General features: G+C 39.2%; 1 protein-coding gene across 1 annotated transcript in view; it reads left to right on the top strand.

Moving 5' to 3' along the window:
- Nucleotides 1–13822: 13822 nt before the first annotated feature.
- LOC114658435 (brefeldin A-inhibited guanine nucleotide-exchange protein 2-like) overlaps nt 13823–25273 on the top strand; it is a 923594-nt gene continuing 912143 nt past the window's right edge. The window contains exon 1 of the mRNA XM_051932465.1: nt 13823–14112. Coding sequence (XP_051788425.1) covers nt 13980–14112 — 133 coding nt within the window. The 5' untranslated portion in view covers nt 13823–13979. The remainder of the gene's footprint in view (nt 14113–25273) is intronic.

The raw sequence follows: 25273 nt of genomic DNA, 5'->3' as shown, positions 1-25273 counted from the left end.
GTTGGTGTGCAGGTAAGTTTTTAGTTCAATATTCATTTGTGCATTTATACACAAAATTATAAATGTTAATGTTTATATCTTGATAATTACAGGACAACCTGGGTTGTAAAGATGCCATATTGCGTCCTACTTGGAGCAGGCAACATGATCAAGTGGATCATTATTTGCTATGTGTTGAATTTCGACTACAATATTTTTATATCATTTTGACAAATCATAGCACTGTTAACCATGTATTCATATAGAAACATGTCAATTTCAGGTTTTACATGTAGCTGAAAGAGAGATATTTTTTTTAGATTCTCTTCACCCTGATAGTTTGGAAACAATTGCCATTTTTTATTTTTTTTATTGAGGACCCTTGTTGTATGGGCACAGTTACCAGTCATAGCCTTGTTCTATGGCCAGATGTTCCAGTTGCAGTCTTGTTCTATGATTGCAGGTTCTAGTTGTGATTTTGTTCTGTGGTTACAGGTTAAGGTTGTGGCCTTGTTTAATGGTCTGAGGTTCCAGTTCTGACCTTGGATTATAGTTACAGGTTCCAATTTTGGCCTTGTTCTTTGGCCTGTGGTTTTAGTTGCAGTCTTATTCTAAGGCTGCAGATTATATTTCTGATTTCTTCTATGGTTACAGGTTCTGGTTACAATTTTGTTCTATGGGTCCATGTTCGAATTGCACCCTTGCTCTATGGTTACAGGCTACAGTTGAGGTATTGTTCTTTGGCCAGAGGTTCTGATTTCTGCCTTCTTCTATGGGTACAAGTTTCTTTTAAGGTTCAGCCTAGAGACACGGCTGTTTCATCAACAGCAGAAATGTAATATTGTCTTTTCATTTGATATTTCAGACAAATTGCATACTGCATTGACCCGGGACCTTGGACTGAGAAGATGGGCAGACATTTTGAAGTAAATACTTTTATTCTTTTAGAGTGTTGTGTGTTGACTGCTTAACATTATATATCATCTGTCACATTGATTGGCATTTTCACATTAATTTATGGCATCTATAGATATTCAATATTGTGTTTTTTCCAGAAATTTCCTCCGCAAACCACTGGAAATTATTGTGGCAGCCTCAAGCTCATGGTAAGCGTCTGCTTTTCTGAAACATTTCATCTTTCAAAGTCTGAGAAGATAATTTAGACCTTTTATATTTTACAGTATGCCCTTTGCCTCTGCACAAACAGTTGATTTTATGATCACTGAGATAAATTATTTCTTATTATAAAGAAAAGCTTAAGTGTTTGTCCCATTTGTCTAATTATCGCACTGTATATTTTTTTTCTTTTCTTTTTCAGAATGGCATACCTTTAATCCATCAGTGGTGGTACATCCTACTGAGGTTTCAGATATTGGGGTATGACATTTCTGCAACGTTCTAGTGTCTCATTGTATTATCTCAATTAAACACATAAAAAATAACTTATTTTCATTGTTTAGAAGACAAGGCCAACAATTTGCTTACTGGAGCGATGAGGCTGTTAAATTGTTGCAAGAGTACTCTTCAGCCTCTTTTTAGAGTGTCTGGGTCAATCTCTTCAACTGTCCCACATCACATGCAAGCTGTGATTGACCGGGTGGTGTGGTAATGTGCCTTACTGGCATTACTAGCAATTAAATAAAATTAGTTAAGTGTCCTCTGCAGTGTTAAGAGAGAGGCATTTGTTTGGAAAGAAAAGTAAAAAAAGTATAAAGAAAGGAAACTTGCTTTTTTCTTTTTCTGTAGGGAGTCGTCTTCGCTGATGATATGAGCGTCTTTTGGGGAGCGTCGTGGCGGGTCTCATGTAGACTGGAGAGACGGCCCTGCCATTGACCGGCCAGGATGACATTGTCGGTCCTCCACTCCTGTGTCTGCCTCCCATGACATTATAACCCTACACGGGCAAAAGAAAGTGCGAAGCACCTTGATATTAGTTTACCGCGGTTTAGAAATGGGATCCCGTGTTTGCAGTTGTCTGGGCTGTAACTCAGGGGAAGGAGGAAAAAAAATTAAAAATGCTTACTTTCACTTTTGGGAGAAGCACAGTTCGCTTCTCAAAAGCCGGCACAGTTATACGCGCACGCGCCAGCTGCTCGAACTTTTATAGTATTTTTATAGGGTAGGAGACGCCACCTTTTGCAGACGTGTTCACTTCATCGTGTGCCTACGGAGGGATGACGGAGTGCAGTTTAATTGGTCAGCGCGAGGGCGCCAAATACAAAAGGGAATTACGGTCTCTGGAGGCTGGTTCTTCTGACTAGATCTTGCTACAGGAAGGTACTTGGTAGAACAATTATTTGAATTTACCAAGCACTACTGCTTGTGCCGTGATTATTTCTGGATTAACTTTGGTGGAGTTATTTATTGGACTGTGGTTATTGGTGCACTGTTTATTTTTGTATATACACTTTTTTCTGTATTTTGAATATTTTTGGGTGAATCCTGTATTTATACACTGTTTGGAGGAGCAGCTTCCTGACTTGGATCACTGTGGAGGAAGACAGCTTCACATTTTGCTTTTGTGTATAAATATGGGTTACACTAGTTTGTGTGTATTTTACTTTTTCATTTGGGACTTTCAGGAAGCACTGTAAATACTGGATATAGTCATTTCTGGGCTCCATTTAATTACTGGTTTTGTGTGTCCTTTGGACTGTGTATCGATATATATAAAATCCGCAGAACATTATTTTTATTTTCTTTAAGTGCACCTGTAAATAAAACCACTTTATTTTTCAAAAAACCCAACCCTTTTTGTGTCCGTGTCTCCCTGTCTTACACTATCATCCTGGTCATGCTCGGTCCCACATACTAGACACCTAGAGTGTAGGCTGGTGACCCCAATTCCCACTACATGGGGTGTCACAGGTGGCAGATGAGAAGTAGCTGGTAGACTTCATTGTAGAAGCATAAGGCTCCCAGCAGCATTGGCCGGTATGTTATGCATGTTAACAAGTACGTCAAACTGTAATCTAAGGATCGGGCTGGAAGTAGACACCTAAAAACTGGACTGCCATTGCCCAAACCCATTAGTAAAGATGTGTGCTACTCATGTGGTACAGGGACAGAAATTGGTGTCTGGTCTTGTAATATGTCATTCACTTATTACTTAAGTGATTGGTTTTGGGACCATTAAGGGTAGCTTAAGTTAACTGAAATATACTGTAAGGGGAGAAAGGGTGCTCTTTAATAATAACCTATCATTTATTATTGCATTTACAAACAACAATGGCTTTTTTATTTTATTTTTTTATGCATTTTGTTTATTGAACATAGAGGATATTCAGTGGTAATGAGCCTTCCAAGTGGCTGGATAGATTCCAGGAAAAGTCACCTTTCAGAGTTCCTGTGTTCCTGGAGTCTGAAGAACAACAGGATGCTCTTTTCACATATATTGAGAGAACTGCACAAGCAGCATTCCCAATTAGAGATTGCGTACAGTTCATTCTGGATGTCTTATTCCCTGAGGTAAGACTGCTGGGGAGGCCTGTTATCTAAACAATTTGTGTACCAGATGACCTGTAGTGTTCTTCTCACTTGAATATAGCAATTTTTTTCTTATGCAATAGACTATGCAATGTTTTTTTTTAACATTAGACAGCAATATCATAGTCTGTGTGTGAAACCTCACAAACACAGTAACTGTTGTTTTTGTCATTATGTGAGATTTAATAGAAACAAAACCAGGCTGTTTCATTTGCAAAATAAAACACACATTTTTAGGGTATTATGCTTTGTTACTGGGTTTTGAAAGAACCAAGACTTAATTATAATCAAATAAAATGATACACCTCTTTTCTACTTTTACACAAGTGGAATTGGCTGTTACCTTCACAGTAGTTATTACAGTATATTACAATTTGTGTATGCCTTCACTTATAATGTGATGTCATATTTCAGCTACATGCAAGCAACTTGTGTATTCTGTTCTTTCTTACTTTTGGATAGTACATAATCCATGCCCTAGCTTCTCTACAGGAAGTATCAGGACAACAGGCAGAAGACTTATTTCTTTGTGATCCAGAATACAGTATCAGGCAAAAGTCAACTCTATGAATGTTTGAACTAAGTGTGTGAACATTTCTTGTTTATTACAGTATTTTTTATATTTTATTTGTCTTAGTGAGGTGGAAGAATTTAACCAAAAAATAGGGCAACAATTAAAGAAGGAGGCAATGCTGTGAAACCTGTTGGAACAGAACATGGTGCTACTGCCCAGTGTCTCCAGAATCCTTCATTTTAGTCTTGAGTCTGCTGCGTCATTGCCAAGTATTCTGGAGTAATGTGTCTTGTTTTGTTTACATTTTGTTTTGACGCTCATTTACTTGACCTTACCTTTAATAATCTGGATGCCTTTCTCCTTCGGAATTGATTTTAAAATACTATTCACTTCATAAAAAGCTCTGAACAATTTAGCCCCTTCCTGTATTTGGTACTGTCTCTCACCCAACATTCCTCAGTGTAATCTTTAATCCACAGCCACTAATTTTCTTATGAAATAACTGGTTAAGCAGCTTTCTGCACATGTATACTAAAAATGTGGAATGCCACTTGTAAATGAAGAACCTTTCAAAAACTTCTAAAAACAAATTTTTTTAACTTTTACCTCTGCTTAATTCCCACTTGTATCAGTTGTAACAGTTTATGAATGGTACTGCATACACTTTGAAAGATTTGCACTAGATAATAACCATTGTTTTTCTCTGTTTTCGTTTTGTCAGGAGTGCCCTGCGCCTCTCACCCTGTGCAAGTCTCCTGCAACTGACTGTGGTGCTGAAGAGAGAAGATTTCTGAAGACCCTCCTCAAATGGATTTGTGAATGGATTAATACTACAACATTTATGCTCGCTATGAATGTCCAGAGGGGCCTGGGGAGTCTGTGGTCTTGTGACCCTGAGAAGTTTGTTTTGTCAAGCATCCTGACCAGCTGGACGTTTTCTGTTCTTCTTCAACAGAGCCATCTGACCATATGATATATTTGTAAAGGAGAAGGACATTTCAGTTTGCCTCTTATGTACTTTTTAATGCATTTTAATTGACTTTATGAATGTGTAATAAATATATATCAGGAATTGAGAAATATATATGTACATTAAACATTAGTTTAAATATAACTAGATATTTTGTGGCATAGCGAATGATTATGATTCTTTGATTGCAGATATTTATTTTGATTACAAAATTATATTTATAAAGCTAAAGTAACATCAGTTAAGTTCAATATTTCACTTTTATTGTGTTCAAAATATGGGATAGTTAATATACTACGGAAGAAGTATACAAACCTTTGTTTTTCTTCTATAATAATATTCCATCCATCCATCCATCCATTATCCAATCCGCTCTATCCTAACTACAGTGTCACGGGTGTAGTATATTGTAGTCTGGACCTTTGGGGATTCCGTAGTAATAAAGAATTATGGGTATTGGGGAGCTTTGAGGAAGTGATAATAATAATAAGGCTGTGTAACGCATAGACATATATAGATAGACGCCACATTCACTGTGTTGCCCAGTCGACACGATATGTCAGCGCGTCCGCCATATTGCGAGTGGCAAAAGTGCCATTTAAACTAATACATGTAAACGTGGAAACCGGGTTTTCGGATGAAAAAACAATAATGTTTAAAACAGTATCATTTACATACAACAGATTTTGGCAAATCGTTTAAATGCAATTATTTATATCCATTTATACACTAATAATGGCAATTATTCCATCCATCCATTTTCCAACCCGCTGAATCCGAACACAGGGTCACGGGGGTCTGCTGGAGCCAATCCCAGCCAACACAGGGCACAAGGCAGGAACCAATCCCGGGCAGGGTGCCAACCCACCGCAGGACACACACAAACACACCCACACACCAAGCACACACTAGGGCCAATTTAGAATCGCCAATCCACCTAACCTGCATGTCTTTGGACTGTGGGAGGAAACCGGAGCGCCCGGAGGAAACCCACGCAGACACGGGGAGAACATGCAAACTCCACACAGGGAGGACCCGGGAAGTGAACCCAGGTCCCCAGATCTTCCAACTGTGAGGCAGCAGCGCTACCCACTGCGCCACCGTGCCGCCCATGGCAATTATTAAATAATAATAATTATTATTATTGTTTATTATTATTATATTATTAAATAATTCCTCCCATATAAGTAACATTTCTTGGACTGCTTTCTTCCATCTCTGAAACATTTCTAGACTTCGTCCTGTTCTTATGCAACACAGTACTGAAGTAATGGTTAATGCCCTAGTCACCTCACGTATAGATTACCGTAATGCTATTCTATCTGGCATCCCACAAAAACGTATCCATCACTTACAACTTATACAAAATTCTGCTGCCAGGATAATAACCTGCTGTTCTAAATCCACTGAACATATTACACCTATTCTCTCTCAACTTCACTGGCTCCCTGTTTACTACTGAATACAATACACAATACTGCTCTTAACATTTAAAGCTCTCCACAACCTCACTGATCTCCTCCAGACTTACACTCCTGCTTGCTCCCTCAGATCCTCATCTGCAGCTCTACTTTCTGTACCACACATCAGACTCAGTGCTCTTTGAGCTCGAGCGTCTCTCTTAATACTTCTCAACTCTGGAATTCTCTTCCCTCTCATATACGTCAGCTCAATTCAATAACACATTTTGAAACTACCCTCAAAACTTATCTTTTCAAACTGGCATACCAATTGTGAATTTTGCACTGTTACTGCCAGTTATCTTTGTTTGTTTTCTAATTATTGCTTTTTGATTTATCATTGTCTTGTTTTAATTTAACTAATGTTTAATTTTATTGTAAGGTGTCCTTGAGTGCTAAGAATATATTTTCTATTGCCTATTAAATAAAATGTATTATTATTATTATTATTAATTATTGAGATGAAAACTTTACCAATGTCTGAAAATCAAAATAGTAAGACTGCAACTGGCAGTCTGGTCTTTCTTTTAAGTGAAATGATACTTTCAATGACAAAAATAAACAATTTTATTATATACAAATTGGCTTAATAATTTCTGAAAACATTTCACTCATTCTTCTTTCAATCTCTCTCTTTCTCACATGGCACACACACACAATGTGGTTACTTAAATATATACAGGATAGGATCTAAAATCAATGAAACAGAACTGTCTTACGTAGCTTTTTCCGTGTGTTGCCACTCTGTAATTTGAGAATTCAGTCTGGCAATATGGTGCAGCCTTAGTTTGTGGAAGACAGACACAACTAAAGACATGAGCATAAAATGATGGTTGTCAATTTCAAACTGTGTTTCCTCAATGAGCTCCTTGAGAAAACACACATCACCTGAACCAATCTCAGCCCGAACAAACTGATTGATCAAAGATCCACTGACAGCTTGCCCTAATGTCGACTGTCGGATAACACACTCAGCTACTTTGACCACCTTGACTGTACCCTCAGAAGGAATCATCACACCTCCTTTGTTTTTTTAATGTGAGCAAATGGTAGCTTTGATCATATGATGCCGGTACAGCATCTGTTACCATGCATGGCACACATCACAGGACAGCTTTCTCAAAATCCTGTCTAAGGGCTACCTCCCACTGCTTCCTGAAGTGGATTTCTTTGGGAAACTTTTAAAGTTTGAGAAATGTTAATAGCCAACAACAATCTACATAGTTAGTGACTAAATACGTTTAGTCAAAACATTGTTTGGAGGCACACTTCAGCACATAAATGCATAATGTAGCTTTGCTAGCTTAGCCTGGCGTAGCTAAAGTAAAGATTATAAAACAGGATTTTGTAATGGCCAAATATAACCAAAACAATTGTTCAGCTTTACCTATGAAATATAATCCCTGTGATCTGGTTTGGAGCATACAGCGGTTTGTACAATCCCAAGCAGCATATGCTTGAGGCATCTTTATCCATTACTTCACCCCACAGCAGTGCCACTCGCAATATGGTGGCGACGTTGACGTACGATGCTGCTAGTCATGAGGCGTCCAGTAATTCTATGTCTATGGTGCAACGTGTACTCTGAAATGATCTTAGTAAAGGACCTGTTAAAGTTTATTACTTTGAACCTGTCTCCGTCTTCTTCCTTTTTATTGGTACAATTTTATTACCCATAGATGTAACAATGGCGACGAGGATGCAACGGACTTAAAAGTGCACCTCTATTGCTACGCAACATGTAAAGTAAGTTTTTTTTTTCCACTAGAGAGGAAAGAGAAAAGCTGCAACTTTTTTTTTTTTCTATTTCTGTGGTAAAGTTCCTTAGCCATTCACTGAAGATAAGCAGAAGGGATAAAATGGCAATGATAACGGGCCATTTCGGGCCATTCGATGATTCAGTTGAGCAATGGGGCGCTTATACTGAGGGATTTCAGTTTTTTGTGAAAGCCAACGCCATTGACGATGACCTGAAAGTGCCGACATTTCTTACCATTATCGGGGCAAAGACATTTAATCTACTGAGAAGTTTGGTACAGCCAGGAAAACCCGGTGATAAGTCATTTAATGATATTGTAAGGATCCTGGAATCACATTTTTCACCTAAGCCATTATTAATAGCTGAAAGATTTAGGTTTCACAAACGGAACCAGGAAGAAGGCAAGTCTGTTGCTCAATATGTAGCGGTGCTCAAGAAACTTACAGAACATTGTGAATTTGGTGATAATTTAGATGACGCCTTACGGGACAGGCTAGTGTGTGGATTAAGAAGTTAGGGCCTTCAGAAGCGATTACTCACTGAGGCCAGCCTCACTTTGCAGAAAGCGATTGAGATAGCAGTGTCTATGGAGCTGGCTTCTAAAGAAGTGCAGCAGTTAGGGGCAGCTGCTAGAGTATACAGAGTTCAAGCAGACTCAAGCAAACAAAAAGGGGGCACCAAACAGTGTTACAGATGTGGAAAGATGGATCACCATCCATCGAATTTCTGGGCAAAAGAACTCATATTCTGCAACTGTAAAAAAAAAGGATATGTGGAGCGTGCTTTTAAAGCAAAGAGAAAAGAAGGCACAGACAAAAAGAAAAATTTGCACGTGGTACAGGAAGAAAATAAAACTGACAGTGAGACTGATTCTGAGGCTGAGATACTAATTAAAACACTGAATAAAAAAGAGGCTCAGCAGCATATACTATTACTGCCATGCTGGAAGGGCACCCTCTGAAGATGGAGGTGGATACTAGAACAGCTGTCCTCCTTAATATCAGAGAAGCTGTTTAAGGAAAAATTAAATCACCTCCTACTGAAACACCCTAAGATCATAATAAAGACATACACAGGGGAGAGTGTGTCCATGTTGGGTAAAACAAAGGTTCAGGTTGAACTAAATGGGCAAAGAACCAATTTGCCCGTATATATAGTAAAAGGTGATTATCCAGCTCTGATGGGCAGATCATGGCTAGAAAAAGTACAGTTGGATTGGACCAAAGTGAATGCTGTGTCTGTTGAACAGTCCAAGTTGAATTTGGTCCTGAGAAAGCACCAAGCTGTTTTCCAAGAGGAACTGGGGAGTATGACAGGGATTAAAGTGACACTCCAGGTGCAACCAAATTGTCAACCAAGATTTTTGAAGGCAAGGAGTGTTGCTTACACTTTAAGATCTAAGGTGGAAGCAGACATTGACCGGCTTATCAAACTAGGAGTCCTAGAGCCTGTTTCTCATTCTGAGTGGGCCACACCTGTGGTTCCGGTGGTCAAGTCTGATGGGTCTGTACGATTATGTGGGGACTTTAAGGTAACAGTTAACCCTGTACTCATAGCTGAGCAATACCCCCTTCCTGTGATTGAAGATATTTTTGCTGGATTAGCTGGGGGAAACAAATTTAGTAAAATAGACCTCATCCAAGCATACTTGCAAATGCATGTAGATGGGGACTCACAAAAGTACCTCACCATAGTAACACATAAAGGGCTCTACCGTTATTGTCGTTTACCTTTTGGAATTACTTCACCACCAGCATTATTTCAGCATGCCATGGATCAGATCCTTAGTGGATTACCAGGGGTACAGTGTTACCTGGATGACATCCTGGTCACAGGCCGAGATGACAAGGAGCACATGGCCAATCTGGATAAAACCTTAAGCAGGCTAGAAAAGTATGGGCTGCATGTAAACAAGGACAAATGTGACTTTTTCAAAATGCCTGTGGAGTACCTAGGGCATGTTATTGATTCAGATGGGTTGCACACAGCTCCTTCAAAAGTGAAGGCAATAGTAGATTTCCCCTGCCCCAAGCAATGTCAGCCAACTGAGATCATTCTTGGGTCTCATGAACTATTATGGCCGTTTTATTTCACAGCTAGCAACGTTGTTGAAACCACTCCATGAGTTGCTGTGTGAGAGTAGACCCTGGAAATGGTCACAGGAGTGTGAAACGGCATTTAGCAAAGCCAAGGCTGCGCTGGCTGATAAAAGAGTTTTAACACATTTTGACCCATCCTTACCAATTCAGTTAGCTTGCGATGCATCCCCTTACGGTGTTGGGGCTGTTGTGTCGCATATTATGTCAACAGGTGAGGAGTGACCAATTGCATTTGCGTCAAGTACATTGAGTAAAACTGAAACAAAAATATCCTCAAATTGAAAAAGAGGCTTTAAGCATCATTTTTGGAATAAAAAAATTCCACACTTACGTCTTTGGTCGAAAATTTATCCTGCTAACAGACCACCGACCTCTCACATCTATTTTTGGCTCACATACTTGTGTGCCATCTATGGCAGCAAGCAGACTGCAGCGCTGGGCATTGCTCCTTGGGGCTCACAATTATGAGATCAAATACAGGCGTTCGGAAGCACATGGAAATGCAGATGGTTTGTCAAGACTTCTCCTACCTGAACAACCCAGAGAACAAGGGCAAAAGATTTTTTACTTTAAGATGGTGGAAAATGCACCTATCACTGCCCACCAGATTAAGCAAGAAACCAAGGGTGATTACACACTGTCAAAACTACTCGACTGCATTCTTAGAGGGCAGGACCTTAGCACCCTTAATGCACTGCCTGATGTTCAGCCTCACCTTTCACAGGGAAAGGAGCTATCTGTGACAGCAGGATGCCTCATGTGGGGCATGTGAGTAATTATACCACAAAGGTTGAAAAAACCCATTCTGGATGAGTTTCATCTTGGACACTGTGGTATAGTCCGAATGAAAGAGCTAGCCCGGAGTTACTTTTGGTGGCCTGGACTTGATCGTGCTATTGAGGAAAAGGCAAATTCATGTTCATCATGTCAAGGCCTCAAAAATATGCCAAGTTCAGCACCATTGCAACCATGGGAATGGCCTACCAGTACTTGGCAACGTGTTCATTTAGATTTTGCAGGACCTGTAGAGGGTGTTATGCGTCTGGTCACATTGGATGCACATTCTAAGTGGCCTGAGGTCACTAACATGGCCGCCATCACATCAGAAAACACGATCCAAACCTTAAGAGAGATGTTTGCACGTTTTGGACTGCCAGAGCAGATCGTGACGGATAATGGGCCTTCTTTTGTGTCCCAAGAAATGGAAGTATTCCTAAAAGGTAATGGTATTAAACATCTCCTATCCAGCCCTTATCATCCTTCTACTAATGGTCTAGCTGATAGAATGGTGTAAACCCTTAAACATTCTCTTAAAGCATCCAAAAGTGAAGCATCTTTCAAGCAACGTCTTTATACATTTCTTCTTAAATATCATAACACACCCCATGCATCAACAGGTATGTCACCAGCTGATCTGTTTCTAAAAAGGCAGCTGAGAACACGTCCTGATTTGTTGAGACCAGCTACCACTCAAATGAGAGTTTATGATAAGCAGCACGATCAAGTAAAACAATGTGCCAAGTGGGCTAAAGATCGTGAGTTTTTCAGTGGAGATGCTTTCCTTGCTCGTAACTATTCCACCACTGAGAAATGGGTACCAGCAACGATTCTTCAAAAGACTGGACCTGTGTCTTATAAGTTATGCACACGAGACCACCAGACATGGAGACAACATGTTGAACAGCTGTTACCCTCTATACAGTACCTGTTGAAGCAGCCGGTAGCTCAGAAATGTCTGAGGAACCAAGTTCTAGTGAGTTGACCCAAAGCCAGCCGGGGATTTCACCTGACTCTCCTGTTTCAATTCCTGCTGATGCTGTCGTGCCAAGGTTACCTGAGGCTGCCTTAGGGGATGAACACACATCAGCTGTACGACCTAACCCTCTCAGAAGCAGGAAGCCTCCTGACCGTCTTAACTTATAAAAACTAACTACAGTATATGTATATATATATATATGTATGTACATGTATATGGAGATATAAAGGCACAAAATAATACCTTATGTTAGCAGGATGTAGAGGTTGTTTATCCTCTCTCCTTTGTTAGAATGTAATTGCATTGACAACAGTATGTGTTCTGTTTCATGTTGATATTCCTGTTTCTAATAGCAGATGTTTTTTGTTATACAGTATGTTACAATTTTAAGGGGGGGAGGAATATGTAGTATATTGTAGTCTGGACTTTTGGGGATTCCGTAATGATAAGGAATTATGGGTATTGGGGAGCTTTGAGGAAGTGATAATAATAATAAGGCTGTGTAACGTGTACTCTGAAACAATCTTAGTAAAGGACCTGTTAAAGTTTATTACTTTGAACCTGTCTCCGTCTTCTTCCTTTTTATTGGTACAATATTATTACCCATAGATGTAACAACGGGGTCTGCTGGAGCCAATCCCAGTCAACACAGGGCGCAAGGCAGGAAACAAACCCCGGGCAGGGCGCCAGCCCACCACAGAAGTAATAATATTGTTGGGCATTTTCTATGTATCTGTTCTCTGGGTAAATACAGTATGTTAAATCTATGTGCTGATTTTTTTGCATATTTGAATAATTATTTAGGGTGCATTGTTCACTTTTGTTTTTCTCATAACATTTATTCAATAAAATTGTATGAAAACTGCATTTCCTTTTTCACAATTCAGTTATTAACTGTCACATTTAAGACACTATTTATATGGGAGAATAAAAACTATTTAAATTTGAGCACAAGACGAGCAATAGTATCACAGAAGATGGTGTTGGGGTTGTGCTTTATCTGGATAAGACACAAAATGAAGATTTCTTTTTTCTTGAAAAAGACTGTTTATTTCTGTAATATGAGTTAACTGTATAAAGCTTTTTAAACATGATGCCTTAAGACAAACGTAAATTTTATTAATAATATCTAAAGTTATTTTTAAACAAACACAAGTTTTCAATAGATGAAAAGTGCAACAACAGTTCAAAATGTAAAAGGAACTATCTAAATGAATGGAACAAAGACTACATACGTTTGTGTACGTGTGTGTGTGTATAACAGTGCAGTGGGTCATAAACATCACTTGATCATCTACACAAGACTCACTGTGTTCGAAGGGCTAAAAACATCATCAAGGACATCACTCATTTTGGACAGAACTTGTTTGAGCTCCTCCCATCAGGCAGGTGCTTCAGATCAATCTGTACACGTACAAATAGACTAAAAAATACCTTCTTCACAACTGCTACGAACTTGTTGAACTCGTCTGAAATCATTTTCACTAATCATGTACAATAGGTTTATGTAGGTAATATGTAATGACTGTTTACTAACATGTGCAATAATAATCTATGCTGCTGTGCATTTATACAATAATAATCCATCCTGGTTACTTTAACATTATATATGGTATCTTACTAATATGTTGAACATACTTTGTATAATTACTAATGTGGTACTGGAACGTAAATACTGCCAGTTGTGTATCGGCATTCGCAGTTGAGATCGATCCGTGCCGTAAAGTGAAATGTTTAATTTTTATTTATTTTTATTATTAAGCGCATGCGGAGTGTGTTATTCGAGGTGACGCGATCACGTGACTGTGCTCAATACCATGGCGGCTCTGTGCTGAGGCAGGAGTTAAACAGCTACTAAGAGTGGTAATTTGTATATCTGCTTCCGCTTTATGTTGTGCTCAGGAAGACTTTGTCGATTTGAAGACCTCTACATTTACCTATCACTGCTAAGAGAAGATGAAGTCGGAGGATGACAAAGGGAAAACAAAAACCATGTTTCTGTCGCGGGCTCTGGAAAAAATCTTATTTGATAAGGAGGTGAAGCGCAGCCAGCATGCACAGCTCCGGAAAGCGTGCCTTATCGCCCTTGGTAAGGAAGCCGTCTTCGCCTTTCGTATTGTTGGAACTTTATTTCACTATTATAGTGACCTACATTGTTTTATTGTACAATTCCTGCAAGCAGACAGCGTGGCCTCCAATGTACAAGTTCACTTGTGTACACATACGGCTGTCAGAGGTGTGTAGTATACCTAGCAAGTGGCTCTGACTGCGCTTTCAAAGTAGTTTTAAGTATATAGGCTACACTCATGTTAAAGAGATAGTTATGGGACGAGATTAAATTGGTTCCGAACAACGTGCGATTACGTCTTTCTTTTGATCAAATGAGGAAGAATTTATCACGGTAAAGGAGAATTTAAGAAACCAACCTGTCCACCATTTGCTGGTTAGGTGTAAGTGACTTTTGTACGGTGAAGTGTAGTTCTCATATTAACTATTGATTTACTTATCTAAATATTTACATACCTTTTAGTTTAAATTCCTGTACATTTAAAATTATTGGAGACAAAATTTTTAAGTACTCTACGGGATTTTCGGTACTGCATTTAATTTTCTGTAATTTGAAATGTCATAAGCATGTTGCGCACAGGCAGGCGGTGAAGTTTATGGGGTACAGCAGATTTCTAGATCTACACACTGCTGGCAAAATTTTATGTTCTTTATTTTTTGGGAAAAAAAATGCCACAATAGAGTATTCTCTGGTACTTGAATATTTAAAAAAATAACTCCTTTTCTTCATACCAATCAGAAACTTTATTAAAATTAGCAGAACAGCTGGAAAAGAGCATTCTTTTCACATTATGACAAGTGGGGTGGAGTGCCCAGGTTACAGTATGCTTTCTTGTATGTGTATGCATTAGAGCTGCTGTTCGACCAAAAAAAGTTAATCACAATTAATTAAACAACTAAAAATTTTAATTGACATTAACTGCATATTATTGTAAATTTTGTTAGTACTAGAGGGCCCTGTCCACTGCTCGCTTCGCTTGTCAACCCCACCAGCCACATTGTGACTCTGCCGCTTGTGTATGGGTAAGCGGATGTACAATTTAATCAGATTATTTTCATGGGAACTGTTACATATGCATAATATAACTATTTTACAGTACAGCGAGTAATTAACCATAGTAAAACATAATAAATTGAAAGAAAATTATGTTTCTTGTTGTGTTAGAGATATTCTTTGAGGTATACGTTTTTGTTCTGTTTGGCTTTGAAATTAACACACAAATACTTTTTAAACTTACACTTTTACTGTAAAACTTAAGTAAAAACAATATTTGCAATTAACTTTTCTTCAATATTGCATTGAATCTTGATTCTGTGTTTGGACTTGCATCTTGACATTACAATATATAACTGCCCTTGAGTGAATATTGTTTCTTTCTCTCTAATAAATAAACCGACTTTTTGGAATGTTTGTCCCTGTGATTTGTTAATTGTCATAGCAAAAGCTATTCTAGTGGGAAACTGTAAACGTTTTAATACAAATGGCATATCAAGATCTCCTTTGGTGTGTAATGTTATCCGCGGAATATGTAAAACATTACTTTTCTTGTCGCCTGTTAAAATTTTACGTTAGAATTGTTCGAGCAATTGTGAATACAACTAATCTTGTTCCATTGCATAGCCCATCACTAATACATAAATTACACAACAACATTACGAAACATCCTTCTTTCAACAGTAATTCAGCTTGTGGAGACCGGACGGTGTTAATGCTTGTAGGTATTCTATATATTGAATATTGTAAGTTGATGTTTTCATCTTTCGCTCCATCACCACCAGCTGCTTTACCATAGTCTATTGATACGCATTTAATCAATTTGCCCCGTAACCGATCGACAATTTTGTGAACACGAATAGATTGTTGTAGATTTGGATATTTTGTCTGTAGTGTTTGTAGATTTCACTTTCTGCAAACAACAAATCTTTTAATTCTCGCGGATGTGCCTCTTCATTGGGAAGAAACACTACTTTTCCCTTACGGCAGCACGAATTAGAAAATCTACAAGTCTCCAAGTTAAACTTTAAAGCTGAACAATATCTACATACTTCTGTCATGTCACCTATGTCCATATATCCTCTTTTCACTGTTCCGTTATTTCACCAAGTAATAATTTCCATTTGTTAGCGCTAATGTGATCTTTACTATCAGTTTTTTAAGACTTTTGAATTTTACTACTTTAATAATCTTGCTCTGCATGTGTATCGCACCAACGTTTTTGAACCTCTTTACGACGTACTACTTTGTCTTCTATTCTTTGCCTTTTATTTCCAACCCGGCTTGGACTTGCTAGGTTTTCAGTTCCACTTGGTCCGGGCAGATTATTACTTTCCTTATTTCCTGAATTTGCACTTAGTTTATTATTGTTCTTTTTTGAATTCTTTTCTCTCCAATGCTTTTTGACGCGCTGCCCCTTCTTCTTTGCTTAGTCGTTGACATGTCATCTAGAACGTATAAAATTATTGTCCAGAAACGGACTACAACGAAGGGAACAAAAAAATTGTATGTATAAAAATACTGTCCAGAAAAGCTTCTTTAAACGATTAAACTGAGGACTTCTCACAAACAACTTAAAATGAGGAAAATGTAAAAAATAATAAGAGTTGAAAGCACAGGAAGTGCGTCTGGCAAAAGCATTCACACGAATGAGAGGTGACAAAAGCATTCACATGAGTGAGAGGACCATGGCCGTGGGCCGTCAACTGGAAATGGTTGAGACCAACTTGAAAAAATCTCTTGCCAATAATCTAGTCTCATCTCAAGATCTTCTTTTATAATAGAGAGATTTTATTTACACATGCTCATAATTTTCAATGAAGCAGACATCTGTAACTAATTACTTTCTAATACAAAACACTAGAATGCCTGAAGCCTACAAAAAACAAATCCTGGCCACCTTAAATTCATTTGTACCTCTCCATCAGTGTCTTTTGTTTTGTAAATGTGTCGATCAGCACAAGCAGCAAGCAGCCTACTATCCCATCCCCCATCGTGCCGCAGTCAACTTCCGGTTTTTTCCATGTTATACTAATAATGACGTGAAGTGTACAATGTGACTTTAGTCCAAATTTCAAATAAACAAGTGCACTTTTATTCAAGAATATTACCAAAGTAAAAAAAAAATCATTCAATTTACATGTGGCTGTCAATGAGTTACAAACCCAAGCTCAGATGTCAATCGACAGAAAGCTAATATGTATTCTGGAATGGTGCAGAGGTAAGATCTGCTGCCTTTTAACCAAAAGGTTGCTAGTTTGAGTCCTGCGCTCCGCGTTTTGAGTAGTGAGCTGCTGCTATTATTATTATTACTATAATATAATAAAAACATACATTTGATTTGAGTCTGAAACACCCAGTGTATATTTTGGCTACTTGTAAAAGTTAGTGCTTTTTTTTTCTTCTATTATTCAGTTTTATTATCTCAGTGATATTCATGTGGTACATCAAACTTGCCTCTTCCTCTTTGAGTTAATGCTGTTTATCTCCATCCTTTTCACAAGAGCAATGACGACCACATTTGGTACTGTGGTTGATGCCTGCGCAGAACTATTTGTTGTACTGGCAATCAGATACAATGTACTGTGACTACTATCCGAGTGGACAAAGGCAGGACCATAACAACAGACTGCGTCTTCACAGCGATTTCGCTGGCTAGTAGACTGCTGCTTAGGAGCATACATTGTTGGCATACTACCAGATCTAAACACTAGTGTGGCGAATTGCTCGCATACTAAAGTGACTTTAGCTGCTGGTGGAAGTCCCATTTTACTTATGGTGCCAAGCAGAGTTGTGTTGCTGTGCAGCAGTCTATTAGCCAGCAAAAAAGCTGTGAAGAAGCTGTCTGTTGTTACGGTCCAGCCTTTGTCAAGACTGATAGCAGTTACGGGACATCGTATCTTTGATTGCCGGTACAACAAATAGTACTGAGCAGGCATCAACCACAGTACCAACTGTGGTCATCATTGCTCATGTGAAAAGAATGGAGATAAACAGCATCAACTCAGAGAGGGAGAGGAAAGTTCGTTGTACCATGTGAATTTCACTGAGAGAATAAAACTGAATAAAAACAAAAACTTTTATAGGGCCCTTTGATTTCCGCAATGCGTAAAACACGGGCGAAATCATGGAATTAATGCATAAAAACGGATTTTAGATTTAAAAACGGAAACGTGCAGAATTGTTTTGCCTTGTAGTGACAGTGCGCGCAAGGCCCACATTTACCATTATAAACTCGGCACCTATAAACCTGGGGATAGGACCAGGCTTCTTCTCAGATGCAATGAGCCCTTAAAAGCACGTCTCTTTCTTTTTTCTGTTTAATTCCCAGATTTAACGTTTTGCAGATTAGTTTGCTTTTGCATTGTAATTAGTTATTTTAAGATATGCAGTAGATAAAGATACAGATGTAATGATGCACGTTTTCAATCTGTAAACATTTAAGGTTTAAGAATTATCTATATAGGAGTTTGCATGTTCTCCCCGTGTCTGCGTGGGTTTCCTCCGGGCGCTCCGGTTTCCTCCCACAGTCCAAAGACATGCAGGTTAGGTGGACTGGCGATTCTAAATTGGCCCTAGTGTGTGCTTGGTGTGTGGGTGTGTTTGTGTGTGTCCTGCAGTGGGTTGGCACCCTGCCCAGGATTGGTTCCCTGCCTTGTGCCCTGTGTTGGCTGGGATTGGCTCCAGCAGACCCCCGTGACCCTGTATTCGGATTCAGCGGGTTGGATAATGGATGGATGGATGGAATTATCTATATATACAGTGCATCCAGAAAGTATTCACAGCGCATCACTTTTTCCACACTTTATGTTACAGCCTTACTCCAAAATGGTTTAAATTCATTTTTTTCCTCAGAATTCTACACACAACATCCCATAATGACAACGTGAAAAAAGTTTACTTGAGGTTTTTGCAAATTTATTAAAAATAAAAAAATTGAGAAAGCATATGTACATAAGTATTCACAGCCTTTGCCATGAAGCTCAAAATTGAGCTCAGGTGCATCCTGTTTCCCCTGATCATCCTTGAGATGTTTCTGCAGCTTAATTTGAGTCCACCTGTGGTAAATTCAGTTGACTGGACATGATTTGGAAAGGCACACACCTGTCTATATAAGGTCTCACAGTTGACAGTTCATGTCAGAGCACAAACCAAGCATGAAGTCAAAGGAATTGTCTGTAGACCTCCAAGACAGGATTGTCTCGAGGCACAAATCTGGGGAAGGTTACAGAAAAATTTCTGCTGCTTTGAAGGTCCCAATGAGCACAGTGGCCTCCATCATCCGTAAGTGGAAGAAGTTCGAAACCACCAGGACTCCTACTACAGCTGGCCGGCCATCTAAACTGAGCGATCGGGGGAGAAGGGCCTCAGTCAGGGAGGTGACCAAGAACCCGATGGTCACTCTGTCAGAGCTCCAGAGGTCCTCTTTGGAGAGAGGAGAACCTTCCAGAAGGATAACCATCTCTGCAGCAATCCAGCAATCGGGCCTGTATGGTAGAGTGGCCAGACAGAAGCCACTCCTTAGTAAAAGGCTCATGGCAGCCCACCTGGGGTTTGCCAAAAGGCACCTGAAGGACTCTCAGACCATGAGAGAGAAAATTCTCTGGTCTGATGAGACAAAGATTGAACTCTTTGGTGTGAATGCCAGGCGTCACATTTGGAGGAAACCAGGCACCGCTCATCACCAGGCCAATACCATACGTACAGTGAAGCATGGTGGTGGCAGCATCATGCTGTGGGGATGTTTTTCAGCGGCAGGAACTGGGAGACTAGTCAGGATAAAGGGAAAGATGACCACAGCAATGTACAGAGACATCCTGGATGAAAACCTGTTCCAGAGCGCTCTTGACCTCAGACTGGGGCGACGGTTCATCTTTCAGCAGTACAACGACCCTAAGCACACAGCCAAGATATCAAAGGAGTGGCTTCAGGACAACTCTGTGAATGTGTGAGTGGCCCAGCCAGAGCCCAGACTTGAATCCGATTGAACATCTCTGGAGAGATCTTAAAATGGCTGTGCACCGATGCTTCCCATCCAACCTGATGGAGCTTGAGAGGTGCTGCAAAGAGGAATGGTCGAAACAGGCCAAGGATAGGTGTGCCAAGCTTTTGGCATCATATTCAAAAAGACTTGAGGCTGTAATTGCTGCCAGAGGTGCATCGACAAAGTATTGAGCAAAGGCTGTGAATACTTACGTACATGTGATTTCTCAGTTTTTTGATTTTTAATAAATTTGCAAAAACCTCAAGTAAACTTTTTTTCACATTGTCATTATGGGGTGTTGTGTGTAGAATTCTGAGGGAAAAAATGAATTTAATCCATTTTGGAATAAGGCTGTAACATAACAAAATGTGGAAAAAGTGATGTGCTGTGAATACTTTCCGGATGCACTGTATACTGTATATATATATATATATATATATATATATATATATATAATAATATTATTATTATATATAATTCACTAAGCAGCCAACAGGATACACACGACATAACCACGTCCGCCACCTCACAGAGCCCCGCCCACCAACTCTAAGACCATGGGACGAGAACGCCTGCTGACCCGCCCGTCCGCCTGACTGTTATCAGCATTCACCGCAATGTACTGGAGTGTAAAAGTATCGCAGCTGCTAAGCTTTCAGCCACGTGAGATTGAGCAATAACAGGTCTGTGATGCCCTTAGATGTCCGGGGCTGCACGCGTGCTACACTGAACAAACCAACGTGTGTCTACCCGGCGCTGAGAGGTGTGAGTAAGCCGTTGAACCCCATTTGTGATGGGGACCAGGGCTTGCAATTGTTCCCCATGAACAAGGGATTCCCAGTAAGTGCGGGTCATAAGCTCGCACTGATGAAGTCCCTGCCCTTTGTACACACCGCCCATCGCTACTACCGATTGGATGGTTTAGTGAGGTCCTCGGATCGGCCCTGCCGCGGTCGCTCGCGTCCTCTAGCGGAGCGCCGAGAAGACGTTCGAACTTGACAATCTAGAGGAAGTTAAAGTCGTAATTCCATAGGTGAACCTGCGGAAGGATCATTACCGGTTGTGCCGACCCGTCATTGAACGGTTAGGACCCGAAACCTCTCAGGCCCACTTCTCCGCCCTCTCTCCGGAGGGGCGGAGGGGGCGGAAAGGGCGTCCTCCCTGGGCGTCATTCCCCTCTCCCCCCGTTCTGCCCTCCGCGCCTGACCGCCGTCCAGCCCCATCCCTTGCTCTGGGAGGTGGGGGCATGGTGGCAGTTCTCCGGTTTTCAGACACGGACAGTTGTATTTTGCTCTCTCCAGAGTTTCATCTTTTCATTCACTTACAGTCGTATCCTCAAACCCCACCCCATTTGGACAACTGTGTCTTTCAGGAAGTGTTCACCCATCAATACATAATTATGCGGCGTATGCTATGCCGCGAGTTGGCTAGTTAGAAATAATTTACATAATTACAATTACAGGTATTTCAGTTTCTTCACAATAACCAGCTGAATCTTAATGACATTTTAGCAGTGGTTACAGACATCATACTGTCTGAAAGCATTCCAAGACGTTTTTAAAGGTGTTAAGCAGGTTGAATGTACACCGTTAGGCATGTGTCATGTCATCAGTTTGGTGGGAGAGACCTGGCAGCACTATAAATACTTTAGTGAGGTTGCATCACTAGTGATATAGATAAAGTCTGCCTTCTTCAAGAAGCCTGCCAAGAACCCCTGAGGCAGAAAACACCAGTTGAAATAGCTGGTTCGAATCAGTAGGGCACCTTGTTGAGCATAATTAACTTCTACAAAAAGTTCTTTCTGGCTGAGAATGCATCAGGTCAGGCTGTAACAAACATCCTAGAACCTAAAAGTGAAGTTAACCTTCATCTGAGAGGGATGCATCAAACTAGGAACAGCTTTTACAATTCTGGGGGGTACTCACTGTCCTACTGCAATCTCAGCATCATGGAGGATCTGGGCTCCTACCTGATGAATGGTAGTGCAAATTAAGGTTCAGTTGTGCTAGTGTGCTGTTTCATTAAAAGGAATGTAAAGTGCCATTTCATTACTGTTTGTTTTGTTGTAGCTGTTGCTACTTACAGTGGGAGGGGGGACCCAAAAATTTAAATCAAGGAAAAATAAAACGGTGAAAACTGACAATCAAAAATAATAAAATGGAATGTGTGAAAAAATAAAACAGAAATCAATAGAACCCTACTTTTACAAGTAGCCAAAATTTACACTGGGTGTTACAGACTCAAATCAGATGTATGTTTTTATTATAGTAGTAGTAATAATAATAATAATAATCATCAAAACTTGGAGCGCTGGGATTCAAACTGACAACCTTTCGTTTATAAGACAGTAGCTCATACCTCTATACCATCCAGGAATATGTATTAGCTTTCTGTTGATTGACATTTGAGCTTGGGTTTGTAACTCATTGATAGCAACATGTAAATTGCATAGGTTTTTTTTTTTTTTTTACTTTGGAAATATTCTTGAATAAAAGCGCATGTGTTTAGTTGATATTTGGAGTAAAGTCTTCACACATTATACACTTCATGTCATTATTAGTATAACATTGAAAAAGTTTTTGCTTTAGGTATGTGTTCAGCATTTCTTGCCTCACATTTCCTGTCATCCTACTGTGCACTTACCCAGATTTTTGTAGACACAGAACACACATGAAATGCATGTATTCCGAATAAAATTTATACTGTACTAGCAAAATACCCGCGCTTCGCAGCGGAGAAGTAGTGTGTTAAAGAGGTTATGAAAAAAAAAAGGAAACATTTTAAAAATAACGTAACATGATTGTCCATGTAATTGTGTTGTCATTGTTATGAGTCTTTTATATATATATAATATACACACACACACACATAAACATATATATACATATACATATATATATATATATATATATATATACATATCTACATATACACATATCTACATATACATACGTATATACACATATACACATCCACATAAACATATAATATACATATACAAATTTACATATCTACATATATATATATATATGTCTATAATAATAAAAGCAAAGTCCTCACTGACTGACTGACTCACTCACTCACTGACTGACTCATCACTAATTCTCCAACTTCCCGTGTAGGTGGAAGGCTGAAATTTGGCAGGCTCATTCCTTACAGCTTACTTACAAAAGTTAGGCAGGTTTCATTTCGAAATTCAAAGCGTAATGGTCATAACTGGAACATATTTTTTGTCCATACACTGTAATGGAGGAGGCGGAGTCACGTATCGCGTCATCACGCCTCCTACGTAATCACGTGAACTAAAAACAAGGAAGAGATTTACAGCACGAGTCACACGCGGGAACGAAGGTAAATGACGTTAATTTTTGACTGTCTTTTAATACTGTGTAAGCATACATATTAACACATGTGCAATTAAACGTGTGCATTTACGGGGTGATTTCTCAGGCTTAAAAGCTCACCTTTTATCAAACGCGGGAACAAAGATAACTGACGTTGTTCACTGTCTTTTAATACTGTGTAACCATACATATTAACACATGTCCAATTAAACGTGTGCATTTACGCGGTGATATCTCAGGCTTAAAAGCTCGCCTTTTACTAAAAAGGTAAATGCAAAACTATTTTCAATCATTCTATGATCTGCTTCTCACAACTGAAGGCACCGTGGCTGATGGTAAATGACGTTCATTTTTGAGTGTCTTTTAATACTGTGTAAGCATACATATTAACACGTGCAATTAAACGTGTGCATTTACGGGGTGATTTCTCAGGCTTAAAAGCTCGCCTTTTATGAAACGCGGGAACAAAGGTAAATCACATTCTTCACTGTCTTTTAATACTGTGTAACCATACATATTAACACATGTGCAATTAAACGTGTGCATTTACGGGGTGATTTCTCAGGCTTAAAAGCTCGCCTTTTACTAAAAAGGTAAATGCAAAACTATTTTCAATCATTCTATGATCTGCTTCTCACAACTGAAGGCACCGTGGCTGATGTTACGTCACTTGCTGTCCGACCATAAGCTTTACCTGGTAGGTAGCCGGACACTCACTTCACTCCCTTTCGGGAATCGAACCTCTGAGCTTTTCTTTTGTTCTTAATTAAAATTTAAAAACAATACTTCACCGCTGCTAAGCCCCTGTAGCCCTGACGTTTGAGGTTCGATTACCGTAAGCAAGTGCAGTGAGTGTGTAATTACATTCACGGAATTCGTAGTCTGATTCACAATCTGATTGTATGGGTGCTTACTTCCAGGTAACGCTTACACTTGGCCACCAAGTCAGCTCGAAGTGATCACTCGAGTAAAGGCAGCTTCACAAAAAAACTGATCCTTAACAAACTGTTGTTAGTATATTTTCCCTCAATTTAAAAACGTTTTATTTTCTTCTTAATAAAAATTTAAAAGCGGTACTTCGCCGGTGCGAAGCGCGTGGATTTGACCGACTGACACATACAGACATATTCATGAGTGCAGGTACTTCGGAAAGAAAGCACCGCGTAAACCTAAAGTTTAAATTAACTTCATAGACCTACAAAAGGTTGCCATTCATTTGAGGCAAGATTGCTTTTCTTCTGTACAACTATACATTGCATTCTCAAAAGAGTGTGCTTGCACGGCTTCGGATATAGATATATATATATATATATATATATATGTATGTCTATATATAAATATGTAAGGTTATAAGTACTGCCTTACTTCTCTTTAACAAAGGAAGATGTAATGATACTTGATTTAAACGATTCCATGTCTTCCTGGGTTTGCGTAGCTTATTGTCTAAAAAGGAGAAACCCTCATTTATAAAACTTTGCTGCAGATGAATTAGCTTATTGTCAATATCTTTACACGTTTTTTTAAGACTTATTGACTGAAACGTGCTTTCACGAAAAAAGTTACGGCTTTGCTACAGGATACACCCTCCACAAGTTAAGCAAGTAAAAATAAAATATATATTTCTGTTTTATTTAAACCTTTTAAGTTCGTATGCATAGCCCCATTTGGCTGTTTAATTTTTTTTTTTCTTTCTTCAGTGACATTTAATCTCCTTAAAGAATAAGAACATATCCATTTTACTTTTTTTCTATCTCTGTAGTAATATTTTAGTGTAAAAGAATAACCAGTATTTAAACTTTTTATGTTACTTTATACATTTATTTTACACAATGTTGAAAAATTAATAAAAAAGCTACATATT

This window comes from Erpetoichthys calabaricus, chromosome 10 (assembly GCF_900747795.2).
Source record: "Erpetoichthys calabaricus chromosome 10, fErpCal1.3, whole genome shotgun sequence".
NCBI lineage: Eukaryota > Metazoa > Chordata > Cladistia > Polypteriformes > Polypteridae > Erpetoichthys > Erpetoichthys calabaricus.
Note: the sequence above shows the minus strand (reverse complement) of the source record. Positions and strands in the feature narration are given on the sequence as shown.